Source organism: Eulemur rufifrons, chromosome 17, assembly GCF_041146395.1.
Source record: "Eulemur rufifrons isolate Redbay chromosome 17, OSU_ERuf_1, whole genome shotgun sequence".
In the NCBI taxonomy this organism is placed as follows: domain Eukaryota; kingdom Metazoa; phylum Chordata; class Mammalia; order Primates; family Lemuridae; genus Eulemur; species Eulemur rufifrons.
The window spans coordinates 79,576,997-79,595,919 of NC_090999.1; the positions used below are offsets into that span (position 1 = coordinate 79,576,997).

The 18,923-nt window shown below is 35.4% G+C and overlaps 1 protein-coding gene across 1 annotated transcript in view; it reads left to right on the plus strand.

Moving 5' to 3' along the window:
* Nucleotides 1–16,970, plus strand: part of DCP2 (decapping mRNA 2) — a 38,946-nt gene extending 21,976 nt beyond the window's left edge. The window contains exons 5-11 of the mRNA XM_069492117.1: nucleotides 5,952–6,104; nucleotides 6,230–6,342; nucleotides 6,720–6,830; nucleotides 8,749–8,884; nucleotides 11,769–11,879; nucleotides 14,207–14,258; nucleotides 16,374–16,970. Of these exons, the coding sequence (XP_069348218.1) occupies nucleotides 5,952–6,104; nucleotides 6,230–6,342; nucleotides 6,720–6,830; nucleotides 8,749–8,884; nucleotides 11,769–11,879; nucleotides 14,207–14,258; nucleotides 16,374–16,537 (840 nt within the window). The 3' untranslated portion in view covers nucleotides 16,538–16,970. The remainder of the gene's footprint in view (nucleotides 1–5,951; nucleotides 6,105–6,229; nucleotides 6,343–6,719; nucleotides 6,831–8,748; nucleotides 8,885–11,768; nucleotides 11,880–14,206; nucleotides 14,259–16,373) is intronic.
* Nucleotides 16,971–18,923: the final 1,953 nt, after the last annotated feature.

Below are 18,923 nucleotides of genomic sequence, written 5' to 3' on the forward strand. Positions count from 1 at the left end.
AAACTGAAGTATGCCCCGGACCCAAGAGATCTACCTAGATCCTTCCATATGAAGAGTTTTATACACTATATTGCAAAGAGTAAGAATAATGCAGAAATACATTATTTGGGGAAAGAGAGGTAGTTAACCTGTGAACTGAGGCACCCGGTTTTTGTATTGGTTATGGTATTTGTTTGTTTTCTGCTTTAAGATATTAATACTAAGATAAAAGATTGTTCTGTTTGTATGGTGCTAATTTCAGTAATGAATATAACTCACCCTAATTGGTAAGAAAGTACATGAATAAAATTTATTCTTAGGGCAAGGGAAGTGGGGTAGTTCTGAAGGCTGGAAAGTCCAAGATCAAGGTGCTACCTGATTTGATTCCTGGTGAGGGATCTCTTCCTGGCTTGTAGACAACTGCCTTCTTGCTTTGTGCTCACATGGCCTTTCTTGGGTGCATGTGGAGAGAGCTCGGGTGTCTTTTCCTTTTCTTATAAAGACACCAGCTCTATCAGATGAAGGCTCCACCCTTACGGACCTCACTTAACCTCTGTTACCTCCTGAGAACCCTGTCTCCAAATACAGTCACATTAGGGGTTAGGACTTCAGCATAAGAATTTGGGTGAGGGGGGGACACACAGTCCAGTCTATAGCAGTTGCCATTTTTGAATGATGAAAAGCATTCAATTAACAGTCCTAGAATTGCAGTTATGTCCTTCTGCCACTTGGTGGTACTGCAGTATAATAGAAGCAGCACTGCTTGAAAGCGGGGAAACCACCAGTTAAGTCTTATTTGTAAACCAGATTGTTATTCCATTCTTTATCATTTATTAATGCCTCATTTTTCCTTTTAATTTTTACTTGTATTAACGTACAGGGAAAGGTTTTGTCCTAATTTTCTAGCTGCTGATTAAACTTAGACTGGTATCTTAAGCACTTCTTTTTTAAGTTACACAGTTCTACCGTGGATGCTTATCCTTAAGTTGCTAATAGCATTTTTTTTTGGCTTATTATAGCATTCCTACAGTTATGTTATTGTACGTGGCAGTACTAAGGTGTTTTGTTATGCTATGGCAGAATTTGACACATCCCAAAACAGGACTGTGTATGTACGCTGAGCCTATAGCAGCTCTGATAAACAAGCTTCTCAAGGAGAAGGCATAAATAATTATCAATAGAAAGCTAAGGGCAGTCTTAAGTAATTTCCAATCTTCTGTTTGACCTCTTGGTTCACATTTGTTAATTTGATTATTTATGAACAATTTTATTCAGTGAAATATTTAGGACCCGTCAAAAGACAAAATTACAATAAGTTTAAAGATTGGGACTGGCTTTATTTGTGATTTGAGAATCAGGCAACACTTCATTCCATAAAATAGAATAAGTGTTGCGATCAGCTGAACAGAGGAACTTGGGGTTTTTTTTCCTTTAAATTCTTTTATTGTTTTTCTTTGATTTTTTTTTTTTTTTAGAAACAAGGTCTCACTCTCCCCAAGGCTGGAATGTAGTGGCCTGGTCATAGCTCTACCATAGCCTTGAATTCCAGGGTACAAACGATCATCCTGCCTCAGTTTCCCTAGTAGCTAGGATTACAGGAATGCAACACCACACCCATATAATTTTTTAATTTTTTTGTAGAGACGGGGTCTCACTGGTCACGAACAGGTTGGTTTTAAAGACAGAAAAGGACTGAGGAAAGCAGAAACAGAAAACAAAACACAGATTGGTCTTTTCCATTACTTTCACTGTAAAGGTTAAGCAAAGGGACTTCCTTATGACCATTAAAACTGGGCTGTTTTGGGATTTGGCTGTTATCTCTCCCTCTCCTGATTTCTTGAAGGTCAGGTAAACAACTTATTAATAGTGTTGGTTTGGTGACGTGGGGTACATGGGACTTTAGCATGAGCAACTCCATTTTGGTTTGGTCTGCTGGGGCCTAGTGTAGGAGATCAGTCCAAACCATGGCTTCTTGTAAATTTTATTTAAAAGGACAAAGATGTGAAAAATGTTTCCTAGATATTATTGAAGGCATAATAACCTCAGTATATTCTTGTTGTCATTTGTTGTGAAACACCAGCTGTTGAGAAAGAAGCAAATGATACTTGGCAATTCACTTGTAGTTTCAAGATTACATACTGTGGCTTATTATTTGCCAAAACATGTTTTATTGTAATGAAGCTGACTTCAATATGCATTTATATGATTTAATTCACAGAATTTGTACAGAGAAACTACTGGTTGGCTTAGTCTACTTCTTTCCATAGGCTTATAGGACAAATATTATAAACATTTTTTTTTTTTTTTGAGACAAAGTCTCGCTTTGTTGCCTGGGCTAGAGTGAGTGCCATGGCATCAGCCTAGCTCACAGCAACCTCAAACTCCTGGACTTAAGCGATCCTACTGCCTCAGCCTCCTGAGTAGCTGGGACTACAGGCATGCACCACCATGCCCGGCTAATTTTTTCTATATATATTTTAGTTGGCCAGATCATTTCTTTCTATTTTTTAGCAAAGACGGGGTCTCGTTCTTGCTCAGGCTGGTCTCGAACTCCTGACCTCGAGCAATCCACCCGCCTCGGCCTCCCAGAGTGCTAGGATTACAGGTGTGAGCCACCGCGCCCGGCCAGGACAAATACTGTAAACAATTTTATTGTCTCCCTGTGCCAGTTCTCCTTAGGTAACACTCCTTAAAAAACCTTTTACGTGGGGATTTTTATTTGATAACATTTGAAAAGTTAATGCTGTTCCATGTGCTAGAAAAATTAACTGTGTATTGTACATAGTTAATAATACAATAATAGATTTGATGCACAGAAGGTATGGTATTAAAATTTGTTTCTGGAGTCTGTACATGTAAGTCAGCTGTTAAAACTTATTCCTGGTAGATATTTGATGAAAGTGAATGCCTAATTTTAGAGGCAAATCTGTCTGTGTCACTTCTAGGATTGAGAGGTGTTTTTCTGTTATTTTTATTCTGGCTTTGGTTGTATAGTTTGAAGCTGCCTGGATTAGTGCTGATGGCCCTTTTCATTTTGCCTCATATCGTACCACTTCGTTTTGCATGTAATTCTTTAGTTGTAGCCATTCCCAGCTATCTAAATGGAATGCCTTTTACTTCTTATCTATGTGGCAAACTCCTATTCATCTTCAGTCCTAGCTCCAGGTTGTCCAGCAGAATAAGATGCTGTCCATGACAGACTTCCAAAGGTGACCACCCCAACTCTCACACACCTTTACAAAAGGCTGAGTTAGGCACCCTCTTCCTACCTTTTAAACACTTAAACATCAAATTACACTTGATTTTTTTTTTTTTCTTTTTTCTTTTTTAGACTGAACTCCTTCAAGGACAGTGCTTGCTTTATTCATTACTGAATTCACTGCCTAGGCACACAGTACATATTTGAATAATGTACTAAAATGAACTAAGCATTTGGTTACATATGACTTCATAAAAATTACATGAATAAATAATGAGATAATTTCAAGTAGAAAAGTGGGGAGAGTAATACAAAGAATAGACCCTGGTTTGTTTTGCCATATTTACTTTTGATGTGTGTGTATATATGGTTTTTATTGCTGAATTATTTAAGAGTAAATTGCAGACAAAATGCCCCTTTATATTTAAATATATACTTATGCATAGCTTTTAAAAACAAAGAATTCTTTTAGGGTAATCACAGTGTAATTATCGCATGCAGGAATGTAACACTGATGTGCTGTTACCTAATGGACAGTTCATATTTAAAAACACTATTTGCCCATTATGATCCTTTCTTCAGTTTCTACCTCAACACCTGTCTAGGCTCATTTATTTCATTTGCATTTAGTTGGTATGTCTTTCAGTCTTCTTAATCTAAAACAGTTCCTCTGTCCTTCAATATTTTATTTATTTAGTTAGATACTATTTGTAACACATAGATAATAGGCTCTGCTCACAGGGAATTTAGATTATACAATTTACTTTTAGCATAGTTCCTAATTATTATACAGATTTATGTGACTAGCTGTGTATACTTATTTCTGACAATGAGATATTCGAAGAAGGAAGTAAAGAGATGAAGTAAAAATAGAATTAAGAACCATATATAAATTATTTTTTAAACCTTTTTCTGTTGAAGCTAAAATACATAAAGTACGCTAATCTTAACTAAACAGTTTGTTCATTTTTATATGTGTATATACCTGTGAAACCACCACCCAGATCAAGATACAGAACATGGCCGGGCACGGTGGTTCACGACTGTAATCCCAACCCTTGGGTAGGCCAAAGTGGGAGGATTGCTTGAGGTTAGGAGTTTGAGACCAGCCTGAGCAAGAGTAAGACTACTGAAGTCTCTACTAAAAATAGAAAAAAAAATTAGCCAGGCAACTAAAAATAGAAAAAATTAGCCAGGCTTGGTGGTACATAATTGCAGTCCCAGCCACTTGGGAGGCTAAGGCAGGAGGATCGCTTGAGCCCAGGAGTTTGAGATTGCTGTGAGCTAGGCTGGTGCCACAGCACTCTAGCCCGGACAACAAAGCGAGACTCTCTCTCAAAAAAAGAAAAAAAAAAAAAAGAAGATACAAAACACTTATAGCACCTCAGAAGAGTCCTGCCTGCCACTTCTTCCCACACTTATACTGAAGGGACTCATTGTTTTGCCTTCTGTTACCATTGATTAGTTTTGCTTGTTCTTGAGCTTTGTATAAATGAAATTTTGCAGTTGTGACTTTTTTTGTGTTTGGCTTCTTTGGCTCAACATAATGCCTGTGAGATTTATCTTCTTGCATGTATCCATAGTTGATTCTTTTTATTCTCTGTAATATCCTAGTGTACAAATATTATAACTCTTTGTCCATTTTCTTACACATTGAATTGTATACAGTTTTTGCTACTATGAATAAAGCTGCTGTGCCTATTTCTTGTATATGCCCTTTGAGGGAAGGAAACCCATATTTCTCTAAGACTAGACTTGCTGAGTAATAGGGAGGCTACTGCCAATAGTTTTCCAAGTAGTTGTACCAATTTATATTCCCAACAGCAATGAATGGATCCTGGCCTACACACCAAATTGTCAAATTAAAAAATTTTTAGCTACTTTGATGGGAATGTAATGGTTTATCATTGTGGTTTTAACTTCCATTTTCCTGAAGTTTAATGATGTTGAGCACCTTGTCATGTTTATTCTTAATGGCCATTCGAATATCCCCTTTTATTAAGTACCCATTTATACATTACCCATTTTTTAAAAGTTGAGTTACTTGTCTTATTGATATGTATATGTGTATATATATGAGTTTTTAATATATATTGGATATGAATGCATTGTGTCTTTGATTTATGTTTTCCCTTTGACTCTCTTAAGGGTGTCCTTAATGAAGAGAAACAATTTCATATATTGATACGTAAACTTTTAGGTAAACTATTCTTAATTGTTATAGCTATAAATCTAATAACCCATTAAGATTTATTTACTAATCAAAAATGTTTTTAAGCTCTGTCTAAAGCAGTAGATTAGACCTTAGTTTCAAAGAAGAAAAGCCAAAGCATCTGGACTTTTGCTCTAATGGGAATGCTCAGACAGCATGCATGAATTATAAGATAAATCCATGTGATTGATGGTTTAATTACATTGTCTTCTGTATATACATGTTAAGATTTGGGAAGGTGGGAAACCATGAAACCTGTATCACTGAGCATTCAGAATTTTATTCTGGGAAAGGTGTATAGTTTGGGTATGTTTGAATGTCAGTGGACTGTCTCTGTGTATACCCAAAGTACCAGATGTGGATATAGAGAAACGTAGGACACAAGAACTTTCTTTTTTTCAGTATCACATTCATACTTCTGTACCCATTCTGCCATTTCCAGAAGTAGTAGATACAAATAATGTCTCCCCTTTTCTGAATTTTTGTCTTTGAAATAAACTTTAATGAACTGGAGGTCTAACAGCTAAAAATGAAAATTTCATCCACATTTGTTATTTCCAGGTCTTTGAAGAAACTGGTTTTGATATCAAAGACTATATTTGTAAGGATGATTACATTGAACTACGAATCAATGACCAGCTTGCTCGTTTGTACATTATTCCAGGAATTCCAAAAGACACAAAATTTAACCCGAAAACCAGGAGAGAAATTCGGGTATGTAACAATTGGTAGTATTTTCAGGTTGCTGGGCAGTATCCTAATTGAATGAAGTAGGGAATTTCTTTTAGAAACTTCTTCATAACAATTAACTAAATGAATTATTTTCTTTTGTGTTTCAGAACATTGAGTGGTTCTCCATTGAGAAATTGCCTTGTCATAGAAATGATATGACCCCAAAATCTAAACTTGGTTTGGCACCTAACAAATTTTTTATGGCTATTCCCTTTATCAGGTATGTTCATATTTCTTTAAAAATAGCCTTCATGATTCTGATAGTAGTTTCTTTCTATAGCCAGATTTTAAAAGTTAATTCTTTTTTTTTTTGTTTTGTTTTTGTGTTTTGAGACAGTGTCTTGCTCTGTTGCCTGGACTAGAGTACAGTCATATCATTATAACTCACTGCAACCTCAAACTCCTGAGCTCAGACTATCCTATTGCCTCAGCCTCCTAGAGTAGCTGGGACTACAGGCACACACCACCACCCCTGGCTAATTTTTCTGTATTTTACAGAGACAGAGTCTCGCTGGGTTGCACAGGCTAGTCTCATACTCCTGGCCTCAAGCAATCCTTCCACTTTGGCCTAAAAGTGAATTCTTCTTGTTTCCATAGACCATTAAGGGACTGGCTTTCTCGAAGATTTGGAGATTCCTCAGATAGTGACAATGGATTTTCCTCAGCTGGTAGCACACCAGCTAAACCTTACACTGTGGAAAAATTGAGGTAAAGAAATACATTTATGGAATTATTGAATATGTTGAATATAATTGAATATATTGAATTCTGATTTCCTGATAGTTGTTTTAAATATGGAAGCATTTTGCTTCTAAAGTTTGCAGAGGTATAGGATTCCTTTTTATAGTTACTATTTCGTTATTGGTCTCACGGGTAATAGAAGATTTTTAAAAGATGTAAAAGGTTAATTGCAGTTGGAAAGTAGCTTCAGGCACATTTTAAAATAGTATACTCAAGAGGATACCAACTTTTCAGGTGGATAGGTAGAACACTAGGAAAAGAAAAACTTATGTGTGTTCACAGTGTTATTATACTTCTCTGTTCTCATAGCCAACTTTAGAGATAAGGAAATTTGTGATGTTGGTTGGTTGGGATATTGAGGTCTGTTTTCGTGCAGGGAAGATGATAGATGCTGATGTATAATTTGTTAAAGTCAAAGAAAGAATGGTGAAGACCTGGGCTTGCTTTTTTTTCTTTCCCTAGCATAGAGTGTGTATTATAAAAGAGTATTATATGGACATGAACTATGAAGAACATTTTCTTGCTTGGAACTTAATTGCATCCAAATCACTTATAGAGTAGGCTGGGGAAGTAACTTTATTAAATAAGCATATAATTTTGGCATCAGTTTATGAGAACTTTATCTATGTTAGGTTCAGAGAGAGCTGATTTTTACATTTTCTGCAATTGGGTGATTCTGCTTTTATCATAGAGCTTCAGAAATTAATAGGAGTAAACCACATGTATAGTCAATAGCTTTAAAATAGATAGCATTCTATTTTAGATGGGTTTTATGAGGACAGGAGCTTAGACTAAATGCTTGGAGATGCCTTTCTGAATCTATGGTGATAATCACCAAATAATATACTACAGAAACAAGTGAAACAGTATAGAAAAAGTAAGGTAGACGGGAATGCAGCCAAGATAAAAAGAAACAAAGACACTGCCAAAAAAAATTAGGAAATAATGACAGTATTTGAAAAAATAATTATATGAATGTTCATGTTTGGAAGAATCTGTTGACCATAGTGTGTGGTATGAGTTCCCTATCTTAGTCCAGGGGTTTGTGGTCTTGGTGAGTGGGTAAGGAGATGATAAAGCAACTTCTCTAACCAAATTTCAGGTTTTTTTGTGTATTTTTAGAATATAGACTAATGTCTGTTATATGTTGGAGGAAATAGCTGAATCGTGTCTAGAAAAAGGATAGACTGAAATTTTATTATTTTTAAATGGGAAAGGAGAAGAACTCTGAGTATTCTGAAGCAATCTTACTATAATGTGATTCTTGGGATCAGTGTCTCTGGAATATATTATACATGCAAGTGGTACTATATAATGAGATTTCTTACCTTATATTGCAAATTACCGCCTGAGTACAATTTTTCAGAGTCGGATTCTTTTGCATAAGAATTTGAAACTGGATCTTTATTTAATTTGCTAATCCATTGTCTGTGCCCCTTAACTTTTTGCTTTAGAAGATAGCTGAATTTCTCAGATCCTCTTACAGTATGGATGGGGTCCATAACTGACCTGTACAGGATCAAATTCCATACTTTAAACATCCTAGCAAGAATATGAGTTCCTTGTCCTATTAATAAGGAAAATGCACTTATATTCATTTCAGCTAAATTTAGAAGTAATTATTTTCTTCAGATTTTCAACAGCACAGTACAATCACGTATAGGGAGGAGATGAATGCCAGGCACTTCTCTAGGTGCTAGAGATAAAGTTGCAGACAAAGCAGATAAGAATCTCTGCCCTCTTAGAACTTACATTCTAGTGGGGGGAGATAGACCATAAATAAGAAAGTGAAAGATTGAGTCTGTAAGATAAACTATTCAGGTGTTAAAAGAACTATAAGTGAAAACTTTCTGATCTAATTTTTATTTTTAATATCTTGATATAGTCGAACCAAATTACGCCACAGTCAGCAGTTATTTCCTGATGGTTCTCCTGGTGACCAGTGGGTAAAGCACAGGCAGCCACTGCAGCAAAAGCCATATAATAATCATTCTGAAATGTCTGACCTTTTAAAAGCAAAGGTGAGTGATGTACAATTAAGATTTTTCAGAAATTTAGATCATTTGGCTTTGAAATCATTCTAAATTGAGGCATTGCATATTAATAGTTATAGAGCTCTGAATTGTTGATCAAAGGCTGCTGTGTTCCTTACTTGTGATTTGAAACAGGGCTGAGACTCCTTCATATTTATAGCTTTGGTGTAAATCCAGTAAAATGAGTAATAGGAGTTAATATCTGACTTTGATATACATGCTGCTAGTGAAAGGTTCATTTTAAAACAAGTCATAAGAGAAATATCTTCCAATTTAAGATAAATAAGATCTATTGGCTTTTGTTAGGGAAAAAATTAACAGTGTATTGTAAAATTTGATTTTCATTATTCCAGTGTATGGTTGTATCACAATTTATTTATCCAATTCACTTTTAATAGACATTTTGCTTATTTCCAGTTTGGGGCTTTAACAGTGCTGCTATTTTTGATACATGTCTTTTGATGAATGTACACAATTCTTTTGTGTAACTAAAAGAAGAATTACTGGATCATTGGATATGCCTGTGTTATTGAGTATATACTTGGAACTAATTTTCTCAAGTGATTTATATGCCCAACAAAATACATGAGGGTTCTAATTGTCCTGCATTCTTACTAATACTTGGTATCATCTGTCTTTTTAACTGTCCATTTGGGGACCACTCTTATTTTTTATTTTCATTTTTTTTTTTTTAATATACTGGGTTTGTGAAAATTAAAAACTTTTGTGCTTCAGAGGACATTATCAAAAGAGTAAAAACAGCTTACAAAAGGGGAGAAATATTTGCAAATCATATATGATAAGGGATTAATATCTAAAATATATGAAGAACTAGAACTCGGCAACAAGAACAAAAAAACCCAATGAAAGTATGGGCAGAGGACTTGGATGGTTCTCCAAAGAAGTTATGCAAATGGCCAATAAGTGTACAAGAAGATGCTCAACATTATTATTTATTTTTTTACATACCTGTAGCATACAACAACATTATTAATCATTAGGGAAAAGCAAATCAGAACCACAATTAGATACCATTTCTTGCCCATTAGGATGGCTGTAATAAAAAACAAAAATAACAGCAGAAAATAACAAGAGTTGGGAAGGACGTGGAGAAATTGGAGCCCTTGTGCATTCCTGATGAGAATGTAAAATGGTGCAGCTGTCTTGGAAAACAGCTTGAGGTTTCTTAAAAAGTTAAATGTGGAGTTACCATATGACTCAGCAATTCTCCTAGGTATATATGCAAAAGAATTTAAAGCAAGGACTTTTAACACATAACTTGTGTGTTAATGTTCATAGCGGCATTGTTCACGATACTCGGAGGTGGAAACGGCCCATATGCCTGGCAGTAGGTGAATGGGTAAACAAAAAGTGGTACATATGTACAATGAAATATTATTCAGCCTTTAAGAAATGAAATTCTGATAACATGCTACAAATTGGGTGAACCTAGAAGACATTATGCTAAGTGAAATAAGCTGGACACAAAAGGACAAATATTGTATGATTCTACTTAGATGAGGTGCCTAGATTAGACAAATTAATAGAGACACAAAGTAGACTAGAGATTACCAGGAGCTGGAGGGAAGGAAGAATAGGGAGTTACTGTTTATTGGGCACAAAGTTTGGGTGATGAAAAAAAGTTTGGGAAGCGATTGTGGTGATGGTTGTACAACATTGTGGCTGTTACTTAATGCCATTAAAGTATACACTTAAAAGTGGTTGAAATGGTAAATTTTATGTATGTTGTACCACATGAAATATAATAATAAGTAGGCTGGGCACAGTGGCTCACATCTGTAATCCCAGCACTTTGGGAGACGAAGGCAGGAGGATTGCTTGAGGCCAGGAGTTTCAGACTAGCCTGGGCGACATAGTGAGACCCCATCTCTGCAAAAAAATAGAAAAATTAGCTGGATGTGGTGGCACATGCCTGTAGTCCTAGCTACTGGGGAGGCTGAGGCAGGAGGATTGCCTCAGCCCAGGCATTGGAGGTTGCAGTGAGCTATGATCACACCACTGTATTCTAGTCTGGGTGACAGAGTGAGACCTTGTCTCTGAAAAGAAAGTTTATGTGTTTTAATTTAAACTAAGGGGGTTTTTTTTGGTGGGAAAATTAACTAATGTGAAAGCAGTTTGTTTATTTTTTAAATCTTTTTTAAGTGACAGTCTTGCTATGTCAAGTGCCACCACACCCAGCTAATTTTTAAATTTTTTGTAGAGAGGGGGTCCCATTAATGTTGCCCATTGCTGGTCTCGAACTCCTGGCCTCAAGTGATCTTCTGCCTCCCAAAGTGCTGGGATTACAGGCATGAACCACCATGCCTGGTTTAAAGCAGTTTAATAGCAAGATATAAACAACTGCATATTTAGGTTTTATGTCTAAATTTAGGAATAATGGCCCAAATTTTAAAAATACCAATCTTCATTATTTTGTAATAAGTGATCATTCATTTGATAGTGCTTATTTATTAATTTAAAGCAGATTTTCAAGGTAGCAGTTGATCACATTTGCTTCCTATTTCCTGCTCTAAGAGCTGTGGCCAGTGTACCTCAGCATTCCCTCACAGAGAGGTTCCATTTATGTATTATAAACAAAATCTGTAAGCAGATACAGGATAAGGCAACAAGCGTGGAAAATTTCTAGGGACCATTATATTTGCTATTTCATACTTGTAGAGGAATCTTGCTATGTGAAGCCCTATCTTCTATTAAAAAAACATTGATATATGGTGATTTATGAAAATTGGGTGGGAGACAGAGGTTTGCTGAAAACTTGATTGAACCAGTTAAACATAGCCAGAGGATTGTATTCTTGTGTGCTATTACATAATACTATAGATGCATATTTTATTTCTTATTGGAAAAACAGAATCAAAGTATGAGGGGAAATGGGAGAAAACAGTACCAGGACTCACCTAATCAAAAGAAAAGAACAAATGGGGTCCACAGCCAGCCAGCGAAGCAGCAGAATTCTTTGATGGTAAGAGTTACAGCCCCCGTGCTAAGTAGACAATTCACCCTTTCTAAGAGTGGAGCAAGGCACTGTCAAGGCATATTAATGTTATTTGCTTTGATCTTATTTTAATTGATAGGTTGATAGGATTTTTATGGAGCTAAATTGTGCACTATTATATTCACAGTAAAAATCTCTTTGGCCACTCTTAATTACAGGTTTATAACATCGATTCAGCTGCACATCTCATCTTCACTTTTTTTTTTTTTTTTTTTTTTTAGTAGAGATGAGTTCTTGCTCTTGCTCAGGCTGGTCTTAAACTCCTGAGCTCAAGGGATCCTCCTGCCCCGGCCTCCTAGAGTGCTAGGATTACAAGCGTGAGCCACTGCATCCGGCCTAATCTTTGCTTTTTATGTGGCTATTTACATTTTTTTTAATGCCACAAAAAACAGCATATAGTCAAACCAGCTCTAGAGCAATTTTTTGGCTAATTGTTTTGTTTGTATTTTTCTGAATATTCTATATTACTGTAATTACAGAAGTTAAAAATTGGGAGAAGTTCATGTATTTTTTTTCTTCAAGTTGTTAGAGTTTAGAAGATTAAACAAAACATCCATAGCCAGTGCCATTGTCATTAGACTAGGCCTGAAGACAAATAGCTGTGAACGTTTTAAGGCATTTCCTTTCATTCTTTTAGTTTGTGCTCCAGAAGGTAATTCATAACTAATGGTCTCTTTGCTTATCTTTTCTGTAAGTCCTGACTGATACCTGAATGTTGGATTTTCTTATCGTAGCTTCACCTATTTTTCATTTCTTCAACAGGGAATGGTAATAGTAATTTCAAATTTTTAGCAAAAACATTTTACCTGAATTCCCTGGATGCTGTTTATTTAACTTGAGGTGTAATGATTCCGTAAATCTATGTTGAAGATTGGTTTATTAGCAGACTACTTGCCTGTTACTGTTACTTCACGTTTCTCTGATTGAAGTAGTGAGAAGAACAAAGGAGACAATAGATGATCTAAAAAATTTTTAATAAAATTCAACATCAGTTTCTAACGACAGATACTTTCTTATTGATAATACTGTACAAATGTTAATTCTCCACAAGTTAATGTATAAATTCAAGTTGCTACCAGTCAAAATCCTTGAATGTTTTTTGGAGGAACTTCACAAATGACTCTCATGTTTATTTAGAAGAACTTAAATAGATTTTTTAAGTTTTTAAAAAAGTTAATGAAGAACAAATATATAAACAGTTTATAAGAGAAAAAATAAAAGTGATAAACATGAAAAGTGTCAAACAGTATGTGTAGTCAAAGAATGTAAATTAAGATGGGATACCACCTTCAGATTACAAAGATGAAAAGGTTAATAATACCCAGTTGTGTATTACTGAGTGTATGGACAACACATAAAAATTACGAATTGTTACAACCTTCTGGAGAGGAGTTTGGCTATAAAGTGCTTGCTGGCCAGGCTCACGCCTATAATCCTACCACTTTGGGAGGCCAAGGCAGGAGGATCACTTGAGACCAGGAGTTTGAGACCAGCCTGGGCAATATAGCAAGACCCCTGTTTAACCAAAAAAAAAAAAGATATGATGGTCTGGGCTTGTAGTCCCAGCTACTGGGGAAGACTGAGGCAGGAGGGTTGATTGAGTCCAGGAATTCAAGGCTGTAGTGAGCTATGATTGGGTCCCTGCACTCCAGCCTGGGTAACAGAGTAAGACCCTATCTGGTAATAAAAACAACAACCACCAAAACACTTATTTTCCCTAGAAGGGAAATTTAAGGAATATTCATCCCCTCATTCTTTATACTAATGAAAAAATGGAAACAATGGAAATATCCAAGATGTTATTAACTGTAGAATCATAGATCTATACAGTAGACTACCATGAAATCAGTAGAAATGACCGCGTAGGTTGTATTTATTGAAAAAGGAATTTATTCACAATATATTAGATTTTAAAAGGCTATAGTATGGTAGTATAATTCCATTTAAAATTTATACAGTTCTGTGAACATATATCTTCATGGAAAAATGCTAGGAAGATATAGACGGCAATGTTAATAGTAATTAGTTCAAGCTGAGAAATGTAATAATATTTTTCTTTTTCTGGTGTCTTTATAATGTGCATGTGATCAAGAATTGAAAAAAGTTTTAGTTGTATAAACTAAATACAAAATTCAAAAAAAAGACATGGGATGGTGATTATATTCGTGGTTAAATTTTCTCCCTCCCTGAGATATTTGATAATATAGCTTCTGATTTTTAATATGTTAAATAACTGGAGATTGTGTGTGTGTGGGGGGTGTGTGTGTGTATGTTTTGTTTTTTTTTTTTAATAGAAATGTGAAAAGAAACTTCATCCACGAAAACTTCAGGATAATTTTGAAACAGGCAAGTCACTTTCTTTTTAAAATCTCTGCTTAGTGTGATTTGGTTGAGTTTTGCCTAACTTTGATTTTAGTGGCATGTATGATGAACTGTGGTAGTTAAGCAGGAAGAGTTGCCTGTGTTCTGTTCAAAGAGTTCATGTGTGTGAAGATGTCTAAATATGAAACTGGCTAAAATGAATTAGGTGATTAAAAAATGAAATTATTTGCATTTTGACTGTGCTGTTTTGTGAATATAAGACTCAGTGCATTGCATGAATATTATAAATAAATAATTATTGGGGATTAGATGGAGAGTGAAAAGGACGAAATATTGTAAAAGTGAGGAATCCTCATTCTCATATACATATAAGGGATGCACTAACTTCAGAAGGGGAACACTTTCCCCTTTTTGGAGGTAATGGTGATCAGCTTTTAAAGGCAGTACTAAGGATAGCTTCTAGTACAATGATGCTTGTAATTTCTCTTTCCTTAGTTATGAAAAGTGATAGTCTGATTTGGAAAGTAATCCTAATGAATGTAGAAAGCTCTTTGGTAATACTGATTTAATAGATGTCATTTGGAAGTGCAGTATACTATTGTTTCTTAGATGTTATTTTTAACTGTATGAAATTTCCTGTGCAGTGATTTCCATTTATGTGCCATCTAAATTTAAGGCATTCATATAGAAAAGTCTAAGAAGTGAAAAGCAATGGTATATTCCTTCTCTGTAATATTGTCTGTGATTTAAGTAATATAAAAGCTATTTAAAAAGAGATGAAGGTGATGCTTAAACCCTATTACGGAAAGTTAAAGTTAACTTTGGATAACTAGGAACTATCATTAGAGTTTAGTTCGATGTAGTCCCACTTGTTTATTTTTGCTTTTGTTGCCTGTGCTTTCGTGTCATATCCAAAAAAAATCATTGCTAAGACCAATGTCTAGGAACTTTTCCCCCTATGTTTTCTTCTGGGAGTGGTATGGTTTCAGGTCTAACATTGAAGTTTTAACCCATTTTGAGTTCATTTTTGTGTGTGGTATAAGATAAGGATCCAGTTTTTTTTACATGTGGATATCCATTTTTCTCAGCACCATTTATTGAAGAATCTATCCTTTGCCCTCATTGGAGTTTAGTATAGAGAAGTTACGGGGGTAGAAGTCCTCTTAATAGGATTTTTTCTGGTCACCTTGTGTGTTGGGGCCATGATAGGCTGATAGTTAAATCTAATCAGCATGTATCCAGAAATCAGTTATTTAAGTTATTTACTGGTGGTTATTTAATCAGTTATTTAATGTTTAGGAACATTAAAGAAAGCACACACTATAACTCAGTATATCCAGCATAGTTGGGCATGATATGGATATATAAAACTGAGTTGTCTTGAGAAAGACGTATAAAAGGATTCTTGTCCTGGGAGGCCTCATTTCAGACTTAACTTTCTGCCTCTGCCTCTTGATGTCCGTTCCAAACCTACTTTCCTGGTCAATTCCTGCTCTATTTAAAAGAAAAAAGGCCAGGTAAATTAGAGTTTTTTGTACTATGATTTTGAAAATTTGGATTTTTCTTTGATTGGTATATTCCTGAAATACTTCCTAAATTCTAGCTTTATTTTTCTAGAATTGTAATCTTTACGGTTCTTACAGTATAATTGTACTATTTATAATGCTTTCATTTTGATCTCTGTCAAGAAGCTCCCATTATGATAGCACAAAATACAAGTATGAGAGGTAGATAAAGGTATGCCCATTTTTGAAAGCAAGGGAATGTCAAAAGTCTTAAACACAGATTAAAATTTTGAATGTTTGTGTGGAAATAGGCAGTAATACAGGGTGTCCCAAAAGTCTTCATACAAAGGAACAATTTTGTCATGAATGTTTTTGTAAACAAAGGTATATTTAGCTACAATTTCTCATTTTCCATGTGTATGGTGACTTTTGGGACACCCTGTAGATTAGAAATTCAGTTGAGCACCAATTTAGGGAAAGGAAAATACATGACTTGGTGGTCCTACTTGGTGTTAAATTTAGAGTGTGGAAAGATAAATACATACTGTGTATATAAAGTACTTTAAAGGCAAAGGACAGTATTTGATTCCTTATCTAAGGTTACTGAGCTTATCTTTTTTAATTTTTTAAACAGATGCTGTTTGTGACTTACCTTGCTCCGGTGAAGATCAGTTGCTAGAACATGCCGAGGGACAGTCTGTGGCATGTAATGGACATTGCAAATTCCCCTTTTCATCCAGAGCCTTTTTGAGTTTCAAGTTTGACCATAATGCTATAATGAAGATCTTGGACCTTTGATAGCAGATGTATTCTTGCAGTCCCAAGATCAGAGACCTGTTGCATTTTAGTGAGTGTCTCCTCAAGCCTTACCTTTCTCAGGTGTTTTAAAGAAATGCAGGGAGGCAATGTTTCTGAAGAGATTTTCTGTGCAGAAGAGAAAGTAGAAAGAAAACATGAGTTTGCACTGTAAATGCAGTTATAACCTTTTATACAGATTTACCTTTTCAGTGTTTGGTACAAGTTTAAGTTGCTTTTTTTGAGGGCATTTATTCTGTGTGACTGTGGGTTTTATTTTGTATTCTAGTCAAGAAAATAGTGTTTTGAGTTATCAAGTAGCCAAGTTAATGGGAATGCTCTGTCTACCCATTATAGTGATTGTAGTAATAGTTTACTTATATTGAAATTTTTAGAAGAAACTTAAAATACCAATTATTAAATAAACACAAGAGCTGAAGTGTCACAGATGTCAAGATTGCAGGTCATCTACTTTGATGGCATTTTGTGCATCTCTTTGCTTCTAACCACTGAGGCTCTCTGATCTTCTCTGTTTGGAGTTCTGTTGAAAGAATTTATTTAGAGCCAGCTTCTGCAATATAATGTTCATGTTCAAAACGAACTCCTAGCACTTCACAAGGACAAAGTCTGCAGCCCAGAGGGAGATTGAGTTGGTGGGGAGTTGACACTGTAGTTTTAAGTAGTGTGGCATGCAGTCAGTAGTAAACCTGTGAGACTGCTGGAGAGGGGGTGGCAGAGAGCATGGAGGCTGGGACCCAGCAGCCATGTTGGGTCATATCTTTACCATCTTGCCTCTAACCCTTTAGTATTATACAGTGATATTGTTCTTGTGGAAATTTCTTCTATATTCTAGTTTTGTAAATATGTGTTGAAAACTGACATCATTAGGTTTTACTTTGCATCTCAGTGTTGATCTGTGGAAACTGATGTTATATTAGGTTCCAATTTGCAATAGTAGCAGAGACTGACATGCTTTTATTGGCACGCTAAAGCCCCTGGATGATAGAATGGGGGGGGGTGGTATGCAGTTTACCCAAGTACAAATAAAGCATTTCACTAGGTTACAGTTTGTGTATGTTACATGCAAGTAACATACCATCACTCCTAGGAATATATTTTGCTCCTTGAGGATTCTTAAATCCAAATAAAGATGGCAGTGCCCATTTTAAGAAGGATTTCAGCTATAATTGAGGACAATCACCAGGGCTTTAAGGGGCTTTAGTGTTTTGGCTGCATCTGACCTCATTGAAGGTTTTTTTGTGGGGTGGGGGGTGTGTTTGAGAGAGAGAGTGTGTGGCGGGGGTGTGTGTGTGCACGCGCATCTATCATATGAGTTAAAAATTTTTTTACAGTGGTATCCACAGAATATTTCTCTGCTTGTAAATGTTATTACAGAAATCTTTATTCTGTATAGGTAGCTTATTTAATTAGGGGTTCTGCTTAACCCCATGGGATTTTTTTTAAAGGAAGGGCTTTTGTAAGGAATTCACTTGGTAGTACTTTGCTTTAGCTTTTAAGTGGCTTGATTTTAAAGGAGAAATTCTATTTATTAATGAAAGTGTCACCCTCTTGGTGCTAAGCAGGAGAATCCACAATTACCACAGTGTGTATGGAATTATGTTATTCAGAATCCTGCATCTTTTAATGTGACAAATTTGTGAATCCTTCTGTGACCTTTGATTTTTAATGCATTATATGATTGTGTTTGGAAGCTCTTACTGTTCTTTTCAGAAATTCGGCTGCTTTGCTTGGGTCTCCTTGAGCCATATTTATAGTTGGTCCCAGCATTCCAGATTTCTATTAAATTGTTAAGGGAGTGAAAACATAATTTGCCTGGCAGATGAATAATTTTCACTCGTTAACTGTCATTTGGAAATCATTTAATTTTTTTAGTGTGTTTTGTATTGTTTTTTTCTTTTTAAGTGAGTACTTTGGTCAGTCTTTCTGGTGCCTGTAGAGTTGGATTTTTCAGCTCTCAATACTGAAGTGAAAGAGATTAGAGTTAGTTACCAGAAGTATGGCCTCTAATGGTGTTGAGCCTTTCTAAGAACCAACAGATTATCTTTATGATTACAGTAGTTTAACTATGGTTAAATGTTATTGCTGTTGTGCTGCTTCATTTAATGCACTGTGGAACAAAATAAGGGTATTGTTGGGATGCGATTATGATAACTTTAGGCTTTTAGCTCATCTTGACAGTTTGGGGTTAAAAAATGTTAAAAGATGTCTGTTAAAGTTTATATGTATGATGTGACTTAACTATGCAGAAAATGTTTTAAGTTGGGTGTACCTGTTTTATGTACATCTACTGTACTTATTCCCTCAAACCTGTGTATTAGTTTCTCAGTGGTTACCTGAGAAAGGCCATGCTTAGCACAGAACTGGATTT